General features: G+C 45.4%; 1 protein-coding gene across 3 annotated transcripts in view; it reads right to left on the bottom strand.

Annotated features, from left to right (window-relative positions):
* EIF4E3 (eukaryotic translation initiation factor 4E family member 3) overlaps window positions 1-18,247 on the bottom strand; it is a 42,676-nt gene extending 24,429 nt beyond the window's left edge. The window contains exons 1-2 of one of the 3 annotated variants that reach the window (XM_034956882.4): window positions 18,036-18,247; window positions 3,282-3,354 (exon numbers count right to left, since the gene is read on the bottom strand). In XM_034956882.4, coding sequence (XP_034812773.1) covers window positions 3,282-3,354; window positions 18,036-18,211 — 249 coding nt within the window. In that variant the 5' untranslated portion in view covers window positions 18,212-18,247. The remainder of the gene's footprint in view (window positions 1-3,281; window positions 3,355-18,035) is intronic. The other 2 variants (XM_063602825.1, XM_063602824.1) reach the window with 2 other exon arrangements.
* Between the last annotated feature and the right edge of the window lie 269 nt (window positions 18,248-18,516).

The following is an 18,516-nucleotide window of genomic DNA, read 5'->3' on the forward strand; positions in this document are numbered from 1 at the left end:
GAAGTAGACAAATTATGGCAGATGAATGGGTACTTACTATGGCTTTTTACCTCATTGTATCATATAAGTCTCATAACAGCACGATAAAATTACCATCACAATTATTTCCATCTTACAGATGAGTAAACTGAGATTCAGACAGGTTATATAACTTGTCCAAGCTAGTAAGTGTCACATATGGGACATCAACCAAGGCATTGTGACAACCCTAGCCCACACCCTAGCCAGGTAACTGATGGAGCTGAGGGGTAGAATCCAGTAACACTTAAGTAAAAGCTGGCCACATCTGAGGGCTAAGTGCCAAGCATTACTAAGAACTATATACCATCTCATCTAACTTTCACTCTACCTTAGCGAGTAGGCACTATTACTACCTCAGTTTTACAGATGAGAAACTGAGGGAGCAGAGACAGCTGAGACAGAAAGGAATTTCCTGATTCTTAGGGCAGTGTTTATCAGCCATTTTTTTCACTGTTGCCCCCTTAGGCCCTAAAAGAACCCTTTTTCCTAATCACCTATGACGAAATTTTAATACCACAGAGACACCGTATGTTTATGGACTGCATGGACATCTATGCTTTGTACGTAAAAAGAATGAGATTTGTTCACTGATCTACTTCCCCTGCAAGAATCAACTTTGGCCCCCACTGAGAATGTGCAGCCCATAGAATTCTTACGGGAGCAGTCTGTTGTGACTCAGGAAAGTGGTTCATTTATTAACTTCTAATTCATTCTTTTTTTTTTTTTGAGAGTGTGTGTGTGAGAGAGACAGAGTCTCACTCTGTCACCCAGGCTGGAGGGCAGTGCAATCTCAGCTCACTGCAACCTCCACTTCCCGGGTTAAAGCAATTCTCCTGCCTCAGCCTCCCCAATAGCTGGGACTACAGGTGCCCACCACCACTCCAGGCTAATTTTTGTATTTTTAGTAGAGACAGAGTTTCACCTTGTTGCTCAGGCTCGTCTTGAACTCCTGACCTCAAGTGATCCGCCCACCTCGGCCTCCCAAAGTGCGGGGATTACAGGCAAGAGTCACCATGCTTGGCCTCATTCATTCATTCAATCCTTCAATATTCATTGAGTGCAAAGGACCAGACACAATAATATAGTACTGTATGATTCCATCAATATAAAATTCAATAACAGAATGAATGTAATGCGGTAGAAATGAGAATAGTGGTTGCTTTGGGGGATGGAGGCTGGCAGGGGCACGAAGACACTTTCTGGTGTAAGGGAAAGTTTTTTCTTCTTGATCTGCGTGATGGTTGTATGTGCGTACCCTTGTCAAAAGTTATACTTAAGAAATCTACATTTACTGTATACAAATTATATCCCAATAAAGTAGTTTTAAAGGAAGTATTTCCTAGTATGTGTCTGCCTGGGTGCTTTAAATTGCTCCCTGAAGACCCTAAAATGCTGTGGATTCAGGGGCTCTACCAAATACCCTGGGTTATCTCGTGGGGTCAGGAAAACCAAGCCAATCCCCTCATCTGACTAGTGTCAGCCCCGGAACCCCTTGCATAGCCCTGATGATCTAATGTCATGTGGGTTGGGAAAAGTCTAATAAGACTCTGAGAGCCTTTACATGAGGACAGGCCTTCAAATCAAGTGCTCTGAGGATTAAAAAATGGCCGCTGGGAAATGGTAACAGAAGTCCCTAAATCCACAGAAGAGACGTGCAGGGAGGCCTCCCAGACTCTTAGCGCGTTGATTTCTCTGGACAGTGGTGCTGCCTTGCGGTGCTGTCTGTACTTGGCACTGCACAGCAGCACTGCTGCTCTGCTTCCCACAAGCTTATGTCATTTCCCCAACGACACCAGAAATGGCCCACAGTCAGGACTGTGTCTTCACACCCAGCTCACTGCCCTTGGTAGCCACATGCAGCACCTTACAATCAGATTCCTGGGACTTCATAATTATGCATGCCACATTTTTTGAACCAGATACTGGGACCATAGCCTAAAAAAAATTGGATCTCTGTGCTACTTCTGCATGTAAGAGGCTGCCTAAGAGACACAATCTAGATGCGGATCTATTGGAATTTCTAAGACATTAAAAGATTTAGGGATACAACAGGATAGGTATTTAAAATCTCTCCCTTCTAGAAAATTCATGGACATATGGTCAATGCAACTCTGAAGCAGCCACAATAGCCTTATTCTCTACCTGCACCAGCCCGCTACACTAGAAGACAGGAGAAACTGGGTAGAATCTGCTATTGAAGAAAATAGAAACGGGATCAATTAAATCAATCAGGTTTTTTCTTTTTGGAGACAAGGTCTTGCTCTGTTGCCCAGGCTGGAGTGCAGTAGTGTGAACACAGCTCACTGCAGTGTTGAAATCCTGGGCTCAAGTGATCACTGTACCTCAGCCTCCCAAGTAGCTGGGACCACAGATGTGTGCCACCATGCCCAGTTAATTTTTAAGGAAACTGTTTGTAGAGATGGGGGTCTATGTTGCCCAGGCTGCTCTGGAACTCCTAGGCTCAAGCAATCCTCCCACCTTAGCCTCCCAAACTCCTGGGATTTCAGGTGTGAGCCACTATGCCTGGCCAGCTGTGTTTTTTCAGTTGTGTTTTTCCAACTCCACCATCAGAGTTAGATAGAGAAAGAACTAATAGAACTAAGAGCCTGCATTCATTGAGAATCTGCTATGTATTAGGTATTCCACTAAGCATGGCATAAACATAATCTTATTCAATCTTCACAGTAACCCACGGAGGTAGGTGCTACCATTAGACCAGTTTTACAGAGATGAAAGGGGTTGATCCATGCCTAATTTAGGATGATGGAATTGCGAAGTGAAGTAGGAAACCAAGCAGAGACTCTCCACCTTCACGCTCCACACTATCCTGCTCTCCCCATGTGACCTCTAAACCTTTAGTAACCCTGCAGGGAAGGCGCCACTGCCTCTCACTGATGGGGAAGAGAGGCACAGAGAGGCAGTGGCAGAGCTGGAGTTTGAACAGGAACACAGACAAAGATCTTGAAAAACCTTCGCTCTTAACCACACTGCAGTCTGCCTTTTGTGCGGGTCTATGAAAGGTTTAGGTAGTAGATAAAGGTTCAGCAGGTGGCCAAGAGAAGAGCAGGCCACCTGACTGTGTGCTCAGCTGGCCCTGGAGCGGACTTGGTCAAGGGCAGCTGTGCCAACCTGGACCCGAGAGCCAGCTCCAGAGCAGAACCCTGGACAGGGGCTGCCAGCACAGCAACAGATTTCAAGTTGGGTGATTAGGTGTCTGACGTGTGCCGTGTTAATCCAGTTAGTCCCTCTCTTGATCTTACCTGTACTGTCTGTACTGTGTAGATTTTCTTCAGATTTGATGCGCACTCAGCTGCTGTGGCACCAGGGAGGGATCTAGGCAAGCAGGAGCAGGACAAAGACACAAACAAAACAAGCAGTCAGTGCTCACAAAACAGCCCACAGTAGAATCTTTCAGGTCTTCCTAAAAATCAGGTCTCAAACCACAGGACTGGACATTTTGGGGATGCTAGTTGGAATTTAAAATGTGAAATCCCTACTTTGTGAAGTCATGTGTTGGCTTCTTCTAAAAATCAGCAGATTTATTCTTGGAAACTTAACAGAAAAAAAATAGATAAGTATGTATTAATAAGAAAGGGAATGGACACCTTAAAATCACATTTTAAAACATACCAAAATAACCTACTGATAACCAAGCATTTTCTCCAGGACTTTAGATGAGAAACTGCCTATTGTACAGACAACAACGAAAATGCAGTGTCCTGGCCTGGTGATATGTTTGAAAACTTGTGAGTAACTGGGTGGCAAATATTCAAGCACTCTTGAGAAACAGAGTGACCATTTGCCTACTTTTAAAAAAGTCAACTCTGGTTTCATATGAATTTGCTGTTACCAAAACACTTGCTTTTAGAAAATACTTTCAGTTCTTTTCTCTGGCTGATTTAATTAGCTCAGCTGAACTTTATGGTCAGACTGCATTAATCTTTAGTTTGCTATATGTTCCACTAGATGGCAACATACTACAGGTTTAGTCACCAGAAACACTGCAATTTAACTGGTTTTACCAAGGACCATTGCCTGGGATGGTAAAATGACCTGTCCCATCAAACCTTAGGAGTTCAAGACTCTCAATTCCTGCCACCTTTTCTTTCTCTCTATATTGAATTAGCAGTTCATGCTCAAAAATGTTGGGGTACAATTATATCAGCCTGAGATTATGTTTCATCACACAATAATGCATGAAAGCCCACATCTGGTTGTTGGTGAGAAATAAGAAGCTTGCTGAGAGGAGAAAGCACCTCAATCACAGCTGACCCACTAGGATCTGGAATCTATAAAAGCAATGCTCTTTACCAGACACTGATCCCAGAGACGTTGCCCCCAAGGACTCTCAGTATGTTGTACTTCCTGGACAGTTGCTAAAACACTGCACACTAGAGACAAAACTCACATGAGCTCAGAGGTGGAGGCAATGCCAAAGGCCCATGCCCAGGTTGGGGTAAGCACAGCAAGGACTACAGTCCTTGAACTATGAACCAGTGAATGCTCCCTAAGAGTTGAACCTGAATATCAAAAATGCATTTCTGGCCAGCCGCTGTGGCTCATGACTGTAATCCAAGTACTCTGGGAGGCTGAGGCAGGTAAATCACTTGAGGACAGGAGTTTGAGACCAGCATGGCCAACATGGTGAAAACCCACCTCTACTAAAATTATTAATACAAAAATAAGCCGGGAGTGGTGGTGCTCACCTGCAGTCCCAGCTACTGGGGAGGCTGAAACACGAGAATTGCTTGAACACAGGAGATGGAGGTTGCAGTGCACCGAGGTTGGGCCACTGTACTCCAGCCCGGGTGACAGAGCGAGGCTCTGTCTGAAAAAAACAAAAAATGCAATTCTGAATACCGCTTCCTTATCAGAAGGTCACTGAAGAAGCACAATCACGGACTAGTTTGGGGGAAAACAAGGGACTTCCAGTGGGCAGGTGCAGTCCAATAAAGAAATCTACTGTAAAGCACTGAATTTACAACTCGATTTGCTGGACATTGTTTTAGAAAAGCAAATCCACATTAAACACCATGACTGCATTTTGTTGTTGTCAGACTTTAAGCCTAAAATAACTATGTCAAAGAGTGTGGCAAAGAATGAAGTACTCAATCAATACCTTGCTAATGACAGTTTATACCTGGGCCCCTGATGAAATACATCAGTCCACGTGGATTGACTGGGCTGTAGTTACTAAAGTATCAACTTGGATAGATACTAAGTTGGCTATTTAATGTAGGTTTTATATCTTTTTCAGCTTTAATTATTTTTTAAATCAGGGGAAAAAAACTTTAAAACTCTTAAACTTTTTCTGAATAGACTGTTAGCATGAAAAATCTATCACTGTAACATTAAAATATGACTTTTCTTCCTTTATCTGACTGCTCTACTACATATGCCCAGTAAATACATTCCTGGATCCCCCAAAGCACATAGGAGAGTATATACAGGGCTTCTTCCCTATGTGTGTGTGTTGGGGGGGGTTGGAGGGGAGATTCTAGGGCTCAAAGGGAGGAAATATACTTTGCATTCTTTTTTCATTCAAAAAACTGTATTTCAAAAAAATTTTTTAAACTAATTTTTAAAGTTCACTTCAATTTGAAAGGTTTATAATGAGTATAATTCAAATGTTTGCTTCATACAGTATTATGTCAATTTTAAGCAAACACAATGTGAGGATAATACCATTTAACCTAGACCAAAAAAAAAAAAAAAAAAGCACTGATGAAATTTTGCTATATATGGTTCTTTTTAAATGCCTCTGTCTCCACAGTCTGGTCTTTACTTGTATTCCAGTGCAGGAGATAATTGTACCAAGTTACGTAGGTCCCCTCAGTTTCATTATCCAGGTTTTTTGAAGAAATCACGTTTCCAGAGGCCCTAAAAGGACTCTAGAATAAAATAACAACTAGGAAGTACTTATTAGTGTAACACAACAGTGTCAGTGACTAACATGTAAGTGCCGAATTCTTGCTAGTGTGCTGAGCCTCTGACCTCCGTTGAAGCACTGAATCCCTGCAATCCTATTTATGCAGCTGTCAATATTATTTATCACCATTACAGGTGAGCAGGCTGGTACTTAGAGAGGTTTGGGAACTTGCCCATAGCCACAAATATGTGATTTGAATACAGGTGACCCATTTGTGATTTCCTGCCCTTCATCCCTCACTGCTGAGCTGCCCATTCAAGGCATATATACACTTGCCTTTTTTAAGTGGAGTTTTACAGTTGACTCTCTTGGTATGTTTTCATCAAGTCCACCATTTTTGCTGAATCCCAATTTTTTTGTTTGTTTGTTTTTGGGAAAAGGTCTCACTCTGTTGCCCAGGCTGGAGTGCAGTGGCATAATCATAGCTCACTGTATTCTCGACCTCCTGGGCTCAAGCAATCCTTCTGCCTCAGCCTTCCAAGTAGCTAGGACTACAGGTGCATGTCACCACAGCCAGCTAATTTTTGTATTTTTTGTAGAGGGAAGGTCTTACTATGTTGCCCAGGCTGGTCTCAAACTCTTGGCCTTAAGTGATCCCACTGCTTTAGCCTCCCAAAGTACTGGGATTACAGGAGTGAGCCATCACCTCGAGGCCTGAACACCATTTTTAATACAAGATTGTATTCATATAATATTCTGAGAAGAAACAATATTAAAATAGTCTTTCCAATGGATAGGGTAGGGAAGATCTTCACAAAAACCAAAAGGATTACACTCAACAAGAGCTCTATTTTAACAGACTAACACCTGATGATACTGATGTATTGGGATTTGAAAGGAGATATGGGCTGAGCGCAGTGGTTCACACCTGTAATCTCTGCACTCTGGGAGGCCGAGGCAGTTGGATCACCTGAGGTCAGGTGTTCGAGACCAGCCTGGCCAACATGATGAAATCCAGGCTCTACTAAAAATACAAAAAAATAGCTGGACGTGGTGGTGTATGCCTGTAATCCCAGCTACTCAGGAGTCTGAGGCAGGAGAATCGTTTGAACCTGGGAGGCGGAGGTTGCAGTGAGCCGAGATTGCGCCACTGCACTCCAGCCTGGGCAACAAGAGCAAAACTCCATCTCAAAAAAAAGAAAGAAAGAAGAAAAGAAGGAAAGGAAGGAAGGAAGGAAGGAAGGAAGGAAGGAAGGAAGGAAGGAAGGAAGGAAAGGAAAGAAAGAAAGAAAGAGAAAAAGGAAGGAAAAAAAAGAAAGGAGATATGTCAGGCTTCACAGAAACTCAGTTTCCTAATTTCTTCATGGAGGAGGGTGATTCTGTGATCTTAAAGATTCTCTCCAGCTGATGGGCACCTTTCTGAATATTCAGGCTTCAAAGTAACAAAATAGTGATGTCGGAAGTACTGATGGTAGTAAATACTTGGCGGGCCAGAGGAAGGCATGGCATCCTTTTGTGAGCCAAATGTGATTCCAACAGTCACTGAAAAACACCAATGTGCCTAAACCTCATGCCCGAACTTCATACTTGTTTAACAAGCAAAATTGGGCCGTATCCATAGAATCAATTTCAAAAGAGCAAATAACCTGAGATTTTTAAATGATCTGCCCTGTAAACAGGTCAGTCTGTACTGGACTTGCTGATTCAAAATTGAACTGCAGCTGTATCATCTACGGTTACTGTTTCTTAAAGTAGCAGTGCAAGCTGTTCATGGCAACACTGAAGCCTGGGCAGCCGGCAGCCACACCTCTCTTCCCTGTCACCTGAGTAGACATTTGTAGCAACTGAAGGTAAATGTCTGTAATGGATGTCAAAGAAGGAAACATTTTTACTGGTATCACACATACAGTATATTGTCTTAGCTTTAAAAATCTTTTTCTTTCATTCATGTTATAAACCTTCCTTTCCCAGCAGAACCCTAGTCCAAACCCTGTCTCCACAGACCAGGGGTGCTCATCTGAGAGTGATGTTGCACCCCAGAAGAGACTTGGCAATATCTGAAGACATTTTTGGTTGTCATAACCGAGGACGTGCTACTGGCATGTGGTGGGTAGAAGCCAACGGTGCTGCTGAACATCCTACAGTGCACGGGACAGCCCTCACAACAGAGAATTTGCCCTGGCCAGAATGTCCATGGTGCCCATGCAAAGAAACCCTCCTGGCAATGTTTAACAAATAGTCTCAGGGGCTTTAAAATTTATTTAATCAACAAAAATGTTTTAGCACACCTTCTGTGGCCACTGGGGATACAATGGTGATCATTCTAGAAAAAGGCCGTTTCCCATAGAGTTTATGTTTTAGAACCAGCATCCCTCCTCTCTCGGAATTCCCCAGGCTCCCAAAGACAGAGAAACAATGTTCATATCATTTTTTAATTCTCCCGGAAGGGAGGAGGTGGGAAAGAAAGCTGAGGGAGGAACATACATGCTGATAATGACCATTCCTAGTAGAAGATACAGGCAGAGCTGTGGAAAATCACAGAACCCAGGAATCAGGACGCTGGTTCGGAATTTTCTGAATCACATGCCGCCCTCCCACGGTATACAGCTAGAGCTGAGAACACAGCAATGGAACAATAAATGCCCCTGGATGGATCAGGTTAAAGAATTTCAATAGTTCCACCAGGAGTTTCCTCTTTAATAATATTAACGTAATAATGGCTCCCTTTTATTAACCATGTATTATATGAAAGGGTTTTGCACATATTATCTCTAATTCCTACAGCAATCCTGTCAGGCTGGTTTCATTATCCCCACTTCACAGATTAGGAAACTGAGGCTCAGTGAACTTGTTTTTAAGTAGCAGGTCTGGGTTCTTCTCCTGGTCTATCTGGCTCTGAGGCCCATGACCTTCCCCTTAAACTAGGCTGACTCCCAGTAATAACTGAGCAGTCATTGTCAGCATAGGTGTCCCATAGTACATCTTGTGTCATATCCCTCCGTGGGCCCACCTACTGTTTCTGCCTGTCAATCTTGCCTCCCCACCATATATCTAGCCACATTGCTGGCAAAGCACAGAGGCGGAGGTGCAGGAAAGCGCTAGATGCCACTAGAATCCCTGGCAAAAAAAATACCCCCAAATGTAATATAAATAACATGATTCCGGAAGAAGTGAAGTGCTTGAAAGCATTTTATCCTTTTTTTTTTGGAGACGGAGTCTCGCTCTGTTGCCCAAGCTGGAGCGCAGTGGCGCAATCTCGACTCACTGCAAGCTCCGCCTCCCGGGTTCACGCCATTCTCCTGCCTCAGCCTCCCAAGTAGCTGGGACTACAAGCACCCGCCACCACGCCCAGCTAATTTTTTTGTATTTTTAGTAGAGACGGGGTTTCACCGTGTTAGCCAGGATGGTCTCGATCTCCTGACCTCGTGATCCACCTGCCTCAGCCTCCCAAAGTGCTGGGATTACAGGCATGAGCCACCATGCCCGGCCCATTTTATCCTTTTTCTTATTCCAGAAATGCTGGGCCCCCAATAATTGAAAAGACCACATATCATGTTGTACATGCATACATGATCTCCTTTTATCCTCATTAAAACACCTTAGGTAAATAATAGTTGCAACCCCACTTTAAAGATAAGCAAACTGAATCTGAAGGTGGTAAAGTAACTTGCCCAAACATACACCATTGGTTAGTGGCAGATCTGGGACTTGAACCAAAGGTTACCTGACAACCATGCCCTTAGTCATTGGCCCAAACTAAACAGCCCCTGCATGACCAATATTCAGCCTGGCACCCTCATAAAAACACTGCACCAAGCATGGCCCCAGCTGTCCTGCAGCTTACAATCCTCCATTCAGACTTCCCAAATATGCCTTCCCCATTAAACCCCACTTTTAAAGATATAATTGCTGCAGCCTAAGCTCATTAAGAAAGTTCATGGAGATAGATGCCTCTGTAAATACCTAAGGACACTATCTTAATCATTACCTGGCTATCTTTTATCAGACCACAGCACCACTTACAATCCATACGTATGCCTAGAGATGCTTCTTACAAAGTAAAGAAGCTGAAAAGGTTTCTTCGAACCCTGCTGCATCTTTGCCACTCAAAGTGCAACCAGGCAATGGGTAGCATCACCCGGGAGCTTGTTGGAGCGGCAATCTCCAGGTCCTCATGAGACCTGCTAAATCCTATGTGATTTGCATGTACATTAGAGTTTGAGACATGCTGGCCTATGTCATCTAAATCAAGTTATCATAAGAAATGCTAACTTGGAAAGTAAAATCTAATGAACTACAGCATCACAAGACAAATGTAAAAATCACTATTGTCAGAAGCGCATTTGTCATCACCCAAAGACATCAAGAAGGAGTTATCCTTATATGTGAAGGACAGTTCTGTAAAAGCACTTAAATATGGGTTTTCAGGCAAGGGCTCTCTTCTTTTCTCAGCAAATTCCGAGGCAGGGAGTCCTTGGCTTAATCATCTCCCATGAAACTGGCTCTTGGTTTCCTTATTTGTAAAATTAAGAGGTAGAGCCAGATAACCTCTTAAGTCTTGTCCAGCTCCGATATTTTAGGATATGAGAGAATTGTGTCCCATCTGTGTTCATGCTCACAGGAAAGCAGTGTGCAGTGGGGTTAGGGACACCAGGGCTTGGAGTCATACAGTCCTAATTCAAATCCTGTTTCTGTTCTATATTGCTGTGTGACCTCAGGCAAGTTACTTCTCTGGGCCTCAATTTTCTCATCTGTAAAATGTTGCTGATATATCCTACTTCAATAATGTGAGAATTTTATGGATAATTATGTACAGTATCCAGTCCAGTGCTTAACACGAATGAGTAAACTGTAGTTCATATTAACAAGTTAAAGTGGGAAAAGATGTCTGAAACAGTATGTGGTACAGTATATCCAATTACTCGATACACATGCCCAATACACAGGCACACAATAAATGTTTGCTGAAAAAACCAATGATGACAATATTCCATCTTATGTGAGAGATAATTTTGTTTCAGCCAAGAGAACCCACCTTAAAGGGGAAGACTTTAAAGGCAGAGTTATATCTTCTAAATGCCAGTCTTCCTGTTGGATTTACAACATCGGGCTCAGCTGTCAGAGGGAAAATTTGTACAGCCCAGTTACGTGATTAAGTATGCCCCTCGTATGCCATTCACTCCATTAAAGATGATTTCATTTTAATCACTGTTAGATAGATCTGTGGCTTGCGGCTACACCAGCTTCCTGTCTGATCAAGAGTCGCATACAAAAATGGCCCAAGCCCTATTACTGACAGTTAATAATGCATCTACTAAAAATATATACATCATTTAAAGGTTTTATTTCTGCATGTTTATTTGATTTTGATTTCTCCCTGCTTTCCTATGGTCATTCCTAGTCTATCTTACAGCTCTTTAACAGTAGCAACTGGGGCTCCTTTCATCTTGAGATATATTAATCCCTTCAGTACATGGAGGATGGGTAGAGAAGTGCAGCAGTGTTAAGAGTTTACGACAAAATTAAGAAAGACCAAGTTGTGAACCATTCCCATGACAGATCACTAAATTGTTGCCATGTGCCCCGGGTTTGGAAGTAAGTAAATGGTCTCTGTAATATTAAAAGCAGAAATGTTTTTGAGCAGCTAGTGCCAGGTAAGGACCAGAAACTTTTCTGAGTGAGGATGTGAAAGGCCCTCATACTTTTCTGCAAGAAGCAACCACTGACCTGAGGTAGAAAGGCTGGAAGTACTCTAAGTCAGGGCCTTGCCCTGCCAGACGTTCTCAGAGGACCTTTACCCCTCACAAAAAATAAAATCCTGGGCCATTTAGAGTTTACAGATTCAGGAGGGCAAGTGTGAGAAAAAGACAAGAAAAGTTCAGATGCCAGCCACTCTCTCCCTGTCAACCATGGCCCTTCCATCCAGTCTCCTCCCCAACCTAGTCCCAGTAGGCAACTCAATGAACAAGGATGACTTTGGGGTCCCTTTTGTCAAGCTCGGCCCTACCTTCCCATATCGGATTTGTTATTATGGAACACACCATTGGAATGTATTTTGAAGTATTGCACCCTTTAGGGTGGGTCCCTGTAGAACTCAACACTTCTCAGAATTCTTCATTGATACTACTGAAACATTCAGCATGTGAGATATCCCTCCTGCGAGGACATGGCCCAAGGTGTAGTCATGTTTGCAATCTTATAACCTGGAATGGTGACTGGTAAATAATATACTCAACTGATATGATCAATACATAGAGCAGTAACTCTCAAGTTTGGATATCTATGGCATTTGTTACAAATCTACCTTTCACCACAGAGGTCTGAATGAGTAGGTCTGGGGCAGGATGGGGAGCCTGTATTGTAACAAGCACAGCCAGGTGATTCCGATGGGCGGATGAGGGAATACACTTTGAGAAACACAGGCTTGGTGGAGCTAAACCATGACTGGGTAGGGTTGGTGACAGCTGTATATGATGGCTCACCTTTCTGATGAAAAAAAAAAAGTCTGCAAATACTCAGCACCTACTGTGTACCAGGCACTGTAATGTGCACTCTCTGGAGTCACAGACATGAGGAAGTTAGATCTATCCAAGGAAAGGGCCAGTAGTCTGACGTGACCAGGAAGAGTGGACAGACTGAGTGGTATTGTGGAGTTGAAGAGTGGTAGGTGATAAGGTTAAAGAAGAGGTGGGTTTGGACAGGGCTCCTCTAATCCCAGCACTTTGGGAGGCTGAGGTGGGAGAATTGCTTGAGCCCAGGAGTTTGAGACCGGCCTGGGCAACATAGTCAGACTCTGTCTCTACAAAAAATACAAAAATTAGCTGGGTGTAGTAGCACATGCCTGTTGTCCCAGCTACTTGGGAGGCTGAGGTGGAGGGATTGCTTGAGCCCAGGAGGTAGAAGCTATAATGAGTCATGATTGCACCACTGCACTCCAGCCTGGGTAACAGAGAATGCCTGTCTCAAAATATATATCTATATTCATATCTTATATTTTAAGAGGTGGGTTCCACTTAAAAAAGCAATATATGAATGTATACCATAATCTCTAAGTCCATAGTTTTCCTTAAAAAAAACGTAGGGAATCTTTTATTGAAACTAAAGGGGTCTTTTTATATATGTATGTACATACATATGTATGTATTTGTAGAGGCGGGTCTCATTCTGTCAACTAGGCTGGAGTGTATTGGTGTGATCATAGTTCACCACATCCTCAAATTCAGGCTCAAGCAAACACCTAGGCTCAAGGGATCCTCCAGCCTCAGCCTCCCAAGTAGCTGGGACTACAGGCTCTTGCCACCATGCCCGGCTAATTTTTTTTTTTTAAATAGAGACGAGGTATTGCTATGTTGCCTAGGCTGGTCTCAAACTCCTGGCCTCAAGAGATCCTCCCTCCTCAGCCTCCTAAAGTGCTGTGATTGCACGGATGAACCACCACATCCAGCCTAAGGGGTCCCATTTCTAAAAACAAACAAACCACCACACCACCACCTCTCAAAGCTGCTCTGGTAGAAGTAGTGGTGGAGATCCAGAATCCCTACTGTCTGGATCACACAACTTCATAAAAGAGGTCCTCTTAGGTGGTAAGAGACATAAAGTAAAAATCTGCTACTATGGCAGAGGAACAGGGCAAAGGAGTTTTGGAATGGTAAGATAAGGCATATGTTTAGAAGGCTAACCATGCCAGTCCAGGTGGGGGATGCCTGGAGAGGGGCAGAGCTTGGGAGCAGGCAGGAAGCTAAGAGCGGCTAGGAGGTAACTGGAACTAGACATAACCAGAACCTGCAGAGAGAGGGCATGGAGAGAGGAAAATGGCTTAGACTTGGATCAAGTTTTCCCAGGGGAATTAACAGTACGAAATACAGAACTGGATGGAGGAGGGTGCCTGAGAGAAAGAAGATTCAAGGATCAAATGGAAATTCCAATTCTGAAAAACTGGAAGTATGGCAGGATGGTTAACCAACACGTGGTCAGCAGAAAAGAAAGAGAATGGAGAGAAATGAGCTCAGTCACTGAAGAATCAGTACTGCATTTAAAGTGCCTGTGGATTTCCTTAGCTTTCAGACATGTGTCCAGAACTCCGAAGAGAGCTGAAGGCTGGAGATGGAGACTTGCAAATGATTTGCAGAGTAATGGAGCCACCACAGGAGAAGGTGAAGTCACTGCGGGTAGAATTCAACAACACCCTGTTCAGGGTATTCAGTGCGGGCTGACTTGTGCTAGGCTCCAACCCAGGAGCTAAGGACAAGGCATCCGGGACGAGAACTCTGCCCTCATGAGGTTTACATCCTAGTGGGAGAAGACAAGCCAATGGTGGTAATACTATGGAGAAAATAAAACAGGGTCAGGGGCTCGGGGTGTGTGTGTCAGGATGCTTGCGCCATTTCATAACAGTGGTCAGGCAACATAAGATGGTTTGGCTGTGTCTCCACCCAAAATCTCATCTTGAATTGTGATCTCCATAATCCCCATATATGTCAAGGGCAGGACCAGGTGAAGGTAACGGATCATGGGGGTGGCTTCCCCCATGCTGTTTTCGTAACAGTGAGTGAGTCTCATGAGATCTGATGATTTTATAAGTGTCTGGCATTTACCCTGCTTGCACTCACTTGGTACTGCTGCCCTGTGAAGAAGGTGCCTGCTTCTCCTTTGGCTTCTACCATGATTGTAAGTTTCCTGAGGCCTCCACAGCAACGTGGAACTGTGAGTCAAACCTCTTTCCTTTATAAGTTACCCAGTCTTGGGTAATTCTTCGTAGCAGTGTGAGAACAGACTAATATGGAAGGTCTGAGAAAGTGACATGTGAGCAGAGGCTTGAAGGACAGGAAAGAGCAGGGCAAGCACTGATGGAGGTGAGAGCACTCCAAGCAGTAGGGGGTGTCAGTGGCTAAGGTCCCTGCTTGGGATGAAGGCGAAAGAGCAAGGGGACCGATGAGCAGAAAGAAGGGCATGGCAGAAGGGAGAGTGACAAGGGAGAAAAGGGTCCTGGGTGGGGCAGGAAGAGCTGCAAAGCTTTATGGGTTACTGTAAGCCCTTTGGCTTTTCCTCGGGGGGGCGGGGGTGGGAGGTGGTTACAGATGACTCTAAGATTTTTGGACTGGGCAACTGGAAGGATAGACTTGCTCTTAACTGCTCTTATCTGAGATACAGATAGAAGGAAGCAAGTTTGGGAAGGCAGTTGAGGAGGTAGTTCAGTACATGTTGAGTCTGGTTGTGTATTACATTGGACATCCATGGAGACAAAGGAGAAGGAGCACTGGATCTAAGAGTGTAACGTTTTGAGAGTCACCAGAATTCAGGTGGACCTGAAAGCACTGTGACTGGATGAGATCCCTGGTGTAAATGGCACAAAGAAGAGGCCTGAGGCCTGAGTCTTGTGGGAAAAAACTCAGAGGCGAGCGGGTCACCATAAGATCAAAAGGAAGCAGTTAGAGACACATAACCCAGAGTGGCTTCCAAGAATCAAGACAGGATAGTTTTAAATGTCCAGAAAAGGGGAGAAAAACTCTTCAGCCTGTACCCCCAATCTAAAATTACCTTCCTCAAATGCCGAAATCCTTAACCATACAGTCTATTTTTTTAACCAAATAAGGACTTATTGGAGTTGACTATTAAAAATACTAATAACTTTACAGAGGAGTTCTCCAACTCATCCAGTGAGGGGAATGAATTTAGGTTTCTGGCTTCCCAACACGGAATTCAGACAAGCTGCTCCAGAGACTGTTTGTTGGGGTGTGGGTATGGGGAGGGGTTGGTAGCTGGGGAGCATGGTAATGACAGTGTTAGTAGTTTATGCTTAGGAAGCTCCTTCTACCAGCTGGCACCTGTTAGGTGTTGTACATCATGTCTCTCATTTAATCCTCAGAACTGCCCTGTGAGATATAGCCTATGACTATCCCATTTTACAATGAAAGTGAGGCTTGGGGCAGCTAGATGGCTTGCTCATCAGCACACAGTAGGCTGGAAAGTAGGACAGGCCAGGAGGTAGGATGCCAAAGGGGAGTTTTAAGTAGCAAGAGGCCTTTGCATGCTACGGAACTCAAAAACCGATGTCATCTTGCCAGGCAGACATTGGCTACGCTGCAGGGAAGGCTGCCTTGGAGGGCTCTCCTGAGAACCTCACCAGTCTCTAGAATGTTGTTTACCTGGGGAGAAAAGTTACTAATGAACTTCTAGATCATAATGTGTTCATAACCTCAAGGGGGAGAGGGGCACCCTATATAAAGGTAATGGATTCCCACAGAAGGAGAAAAAGTTCAATAAAAATTATGAGATGTTTGATCGGGCAAAATGAATTCATATGTACAATAGTGGAACTCATTATAATTTCTAAATTAATACAGCCATTTCTATTACAGATCTGGACACTGTGGCAATAATGTATTTCATTTGATGATCGACCTTTAGAGAACAAAAATGTGTAAATCAATAGTAAGATATAGTTTTTGTCTTCATTAAAGTTACTATAATCTTAAGCTACTAGTCTTAAAAGATTGTGTTATCTGTAGTATTGACATTTTAGACCAGTCCTTAAAAGTGTTGTTCCTACATGTAAACTAATTTTAGACCTGTTTAAAAAGAAACTCTCTTGATACTGTTTCTACCAGTCAGCAGTATTCACAATTTAGACCACAGGTCCAGGTTTAACACCTTGAAAACAGATACCAGGTAACAATAGCACAGTTGCAGCACACCTATGAAAACAGACACGATTTCATTCTGCTAAGGTCTGCCAAAAGCACGCTTGTTATGACAGTATAATGCTCTCTTAGCATCCCATAACGAAAGTGAAAATGTTTTGAAAGAACGAAACTCACTCCATCTCCCCCACCCCCAACTTTTTTGGGTCTCCGGCAAAGAAAATGGCAGCAAGTGACAATTCTTATAGACGGGTGCTATAAGAACCCAAAAGGAAAAAAGAAATGAGCTTGTCTTAACCAAAAAAAAAATGAATATCACTTTTTTAAAACAAAATCTTGCAGTCATTTTATGCAAAGCCTTTTAAAACCAGATTTGTGTGTACCAAGCAAACTTCTCAGAACACTGTCACACATTTCTTCCTAACACTTAGCCAGAGTAGACACGGTTTCATCAAAATTTCCAAATGCTCTTGGGACAACCTTGAGGTGTCATCATTGGGCACCCACTGCAGGGCAGACACTAAGAAGGGGCTTTGCATTCATCCATCTATTCATTCATAACAATTTCTGGTGTTCTTACTAGGGACCAGGCACAGTTCTAGGTCCAAAATGTTCAAAAACAAAAATCCACTGCTCTTTTATCCTTAACTGAGGGGAGGTGTTGAGGAGCTGGGGAGACAGACTGAAAGTAAACAAATTCATATATAATAAAATCCAGCTGCATTAAGCATTAGGAAGAAAAAGAAGGCAGGGCAGGAGAATACAAAACGAGGGAGCAAGGTTTCTATTTTAGATACGGTAGTCAGGGGGTCTTTCTGAAAAGATGGCACCTGGGTTGTCCCCTGAGAAAGCCATAATTCACCCCCTTCCTGACAAGGTCAGCTGCTGCTCATTATTGAATCTCCAGCGCATAGCAGGTGTGTGGCTCCACTGTAGGTGTTCAGGAAATACCTGCCCAGTGGATGAGGAAGAATTGGAAGAGGAGTCCACGGCAGCAGCGGCCGGACACGGGGTGGGAGCGCCCGCCGTGCAGTAATCATTGCACCACCGCACACCTCCCAACGGATGGGCAACTTTTCCGAGCGCTGTCACAGCTGAGGTCGTGTCCTGAGCTCCCAGGCGCCCCGCGGGGTAAGCAGGACAGCCCTCTCCCCGCAGCAGGGACGCGGCCACCCCCAGCTCGCCTACCCTCTCCCACGGCCCTGCCAGCACGCCGCGTTCCGATCGGAAGGGAACAAGGGGTAGAAAGTGTTGCCGAAACTTTTCGGGCTGCGCTGTCCTCCCCCGGCCCGGAGGCGAGGACGCCGAACAGCCGCCCGGCGCGGCCCGAAGCTGGCTTCCGACCCGGCGGGGCGAGTCCCAGGGTGCGCAGGCGGACGCGCGGAGGGGCCGGGGTCTGTGCCACAGCGGAGCGGGGCCGGGGCGAGGGGCCGCGCCGAGACAAAGCGGCGGTGGCGGCAGGACCCGGGTCGGGGCCGTGCGCGGCGGGCCCCGCGCCCCCTCACCTGTCGAGCCAGAAGGTCCAGGACGAGTGCAGCGGGACCCCGCCCGGCTCAGGCTGCAGCGCCGACAGCTGCTGCAGGCCGAGCGGCGGCTCGGGGGCGGCGGCAGCGGCGGCGGCGCGGGACCCCGGCGGCTCCCGGGCCCCGGCGGGGGGCGCGGCGGCCGGGGGCAGCGCCATTTTCTCCGCCCCGCCTGCAAGGCCGGCGGACGCGCGGACCGCGGGGCGAGCGCGGCTGAGTCACCCCCGGCCCCCGCCCCGCCCCGCCCCGCGCGCCCCGCCCCGCCCCGGGCTAGCCGCCCGCCGCCCGCCGCCCGCCGCCCGCCGCCCGCCGCCTTCAGGGCCTGGGAGCCGCGCGGAGGGGCCGTGGGAGGCACGGCCGGGCCGGGGCCGCCGAACAAAGACAGACCCACGGAGGGATGGGGGGCCGATCCCGCTCAGGCGCGGGCCCAGCGTGGGGGACTGACGGCCTGGCCTGGAGTGGC

Source organism: Pan paniscus, chromosome 2 (genome assembly GCF_029289425.2).
Source record: "Pan paniscus chromosome 2, NHGRI_mPanPan1-v2.0_pri, whole genome shotgun sequence".
In the NCBI taxonomy this organism is placed as follows: Eukaryota; Metazoa; Chordata; class Mammalia; order Primates; family Hominidae; genus Pan; species Pan paniscus.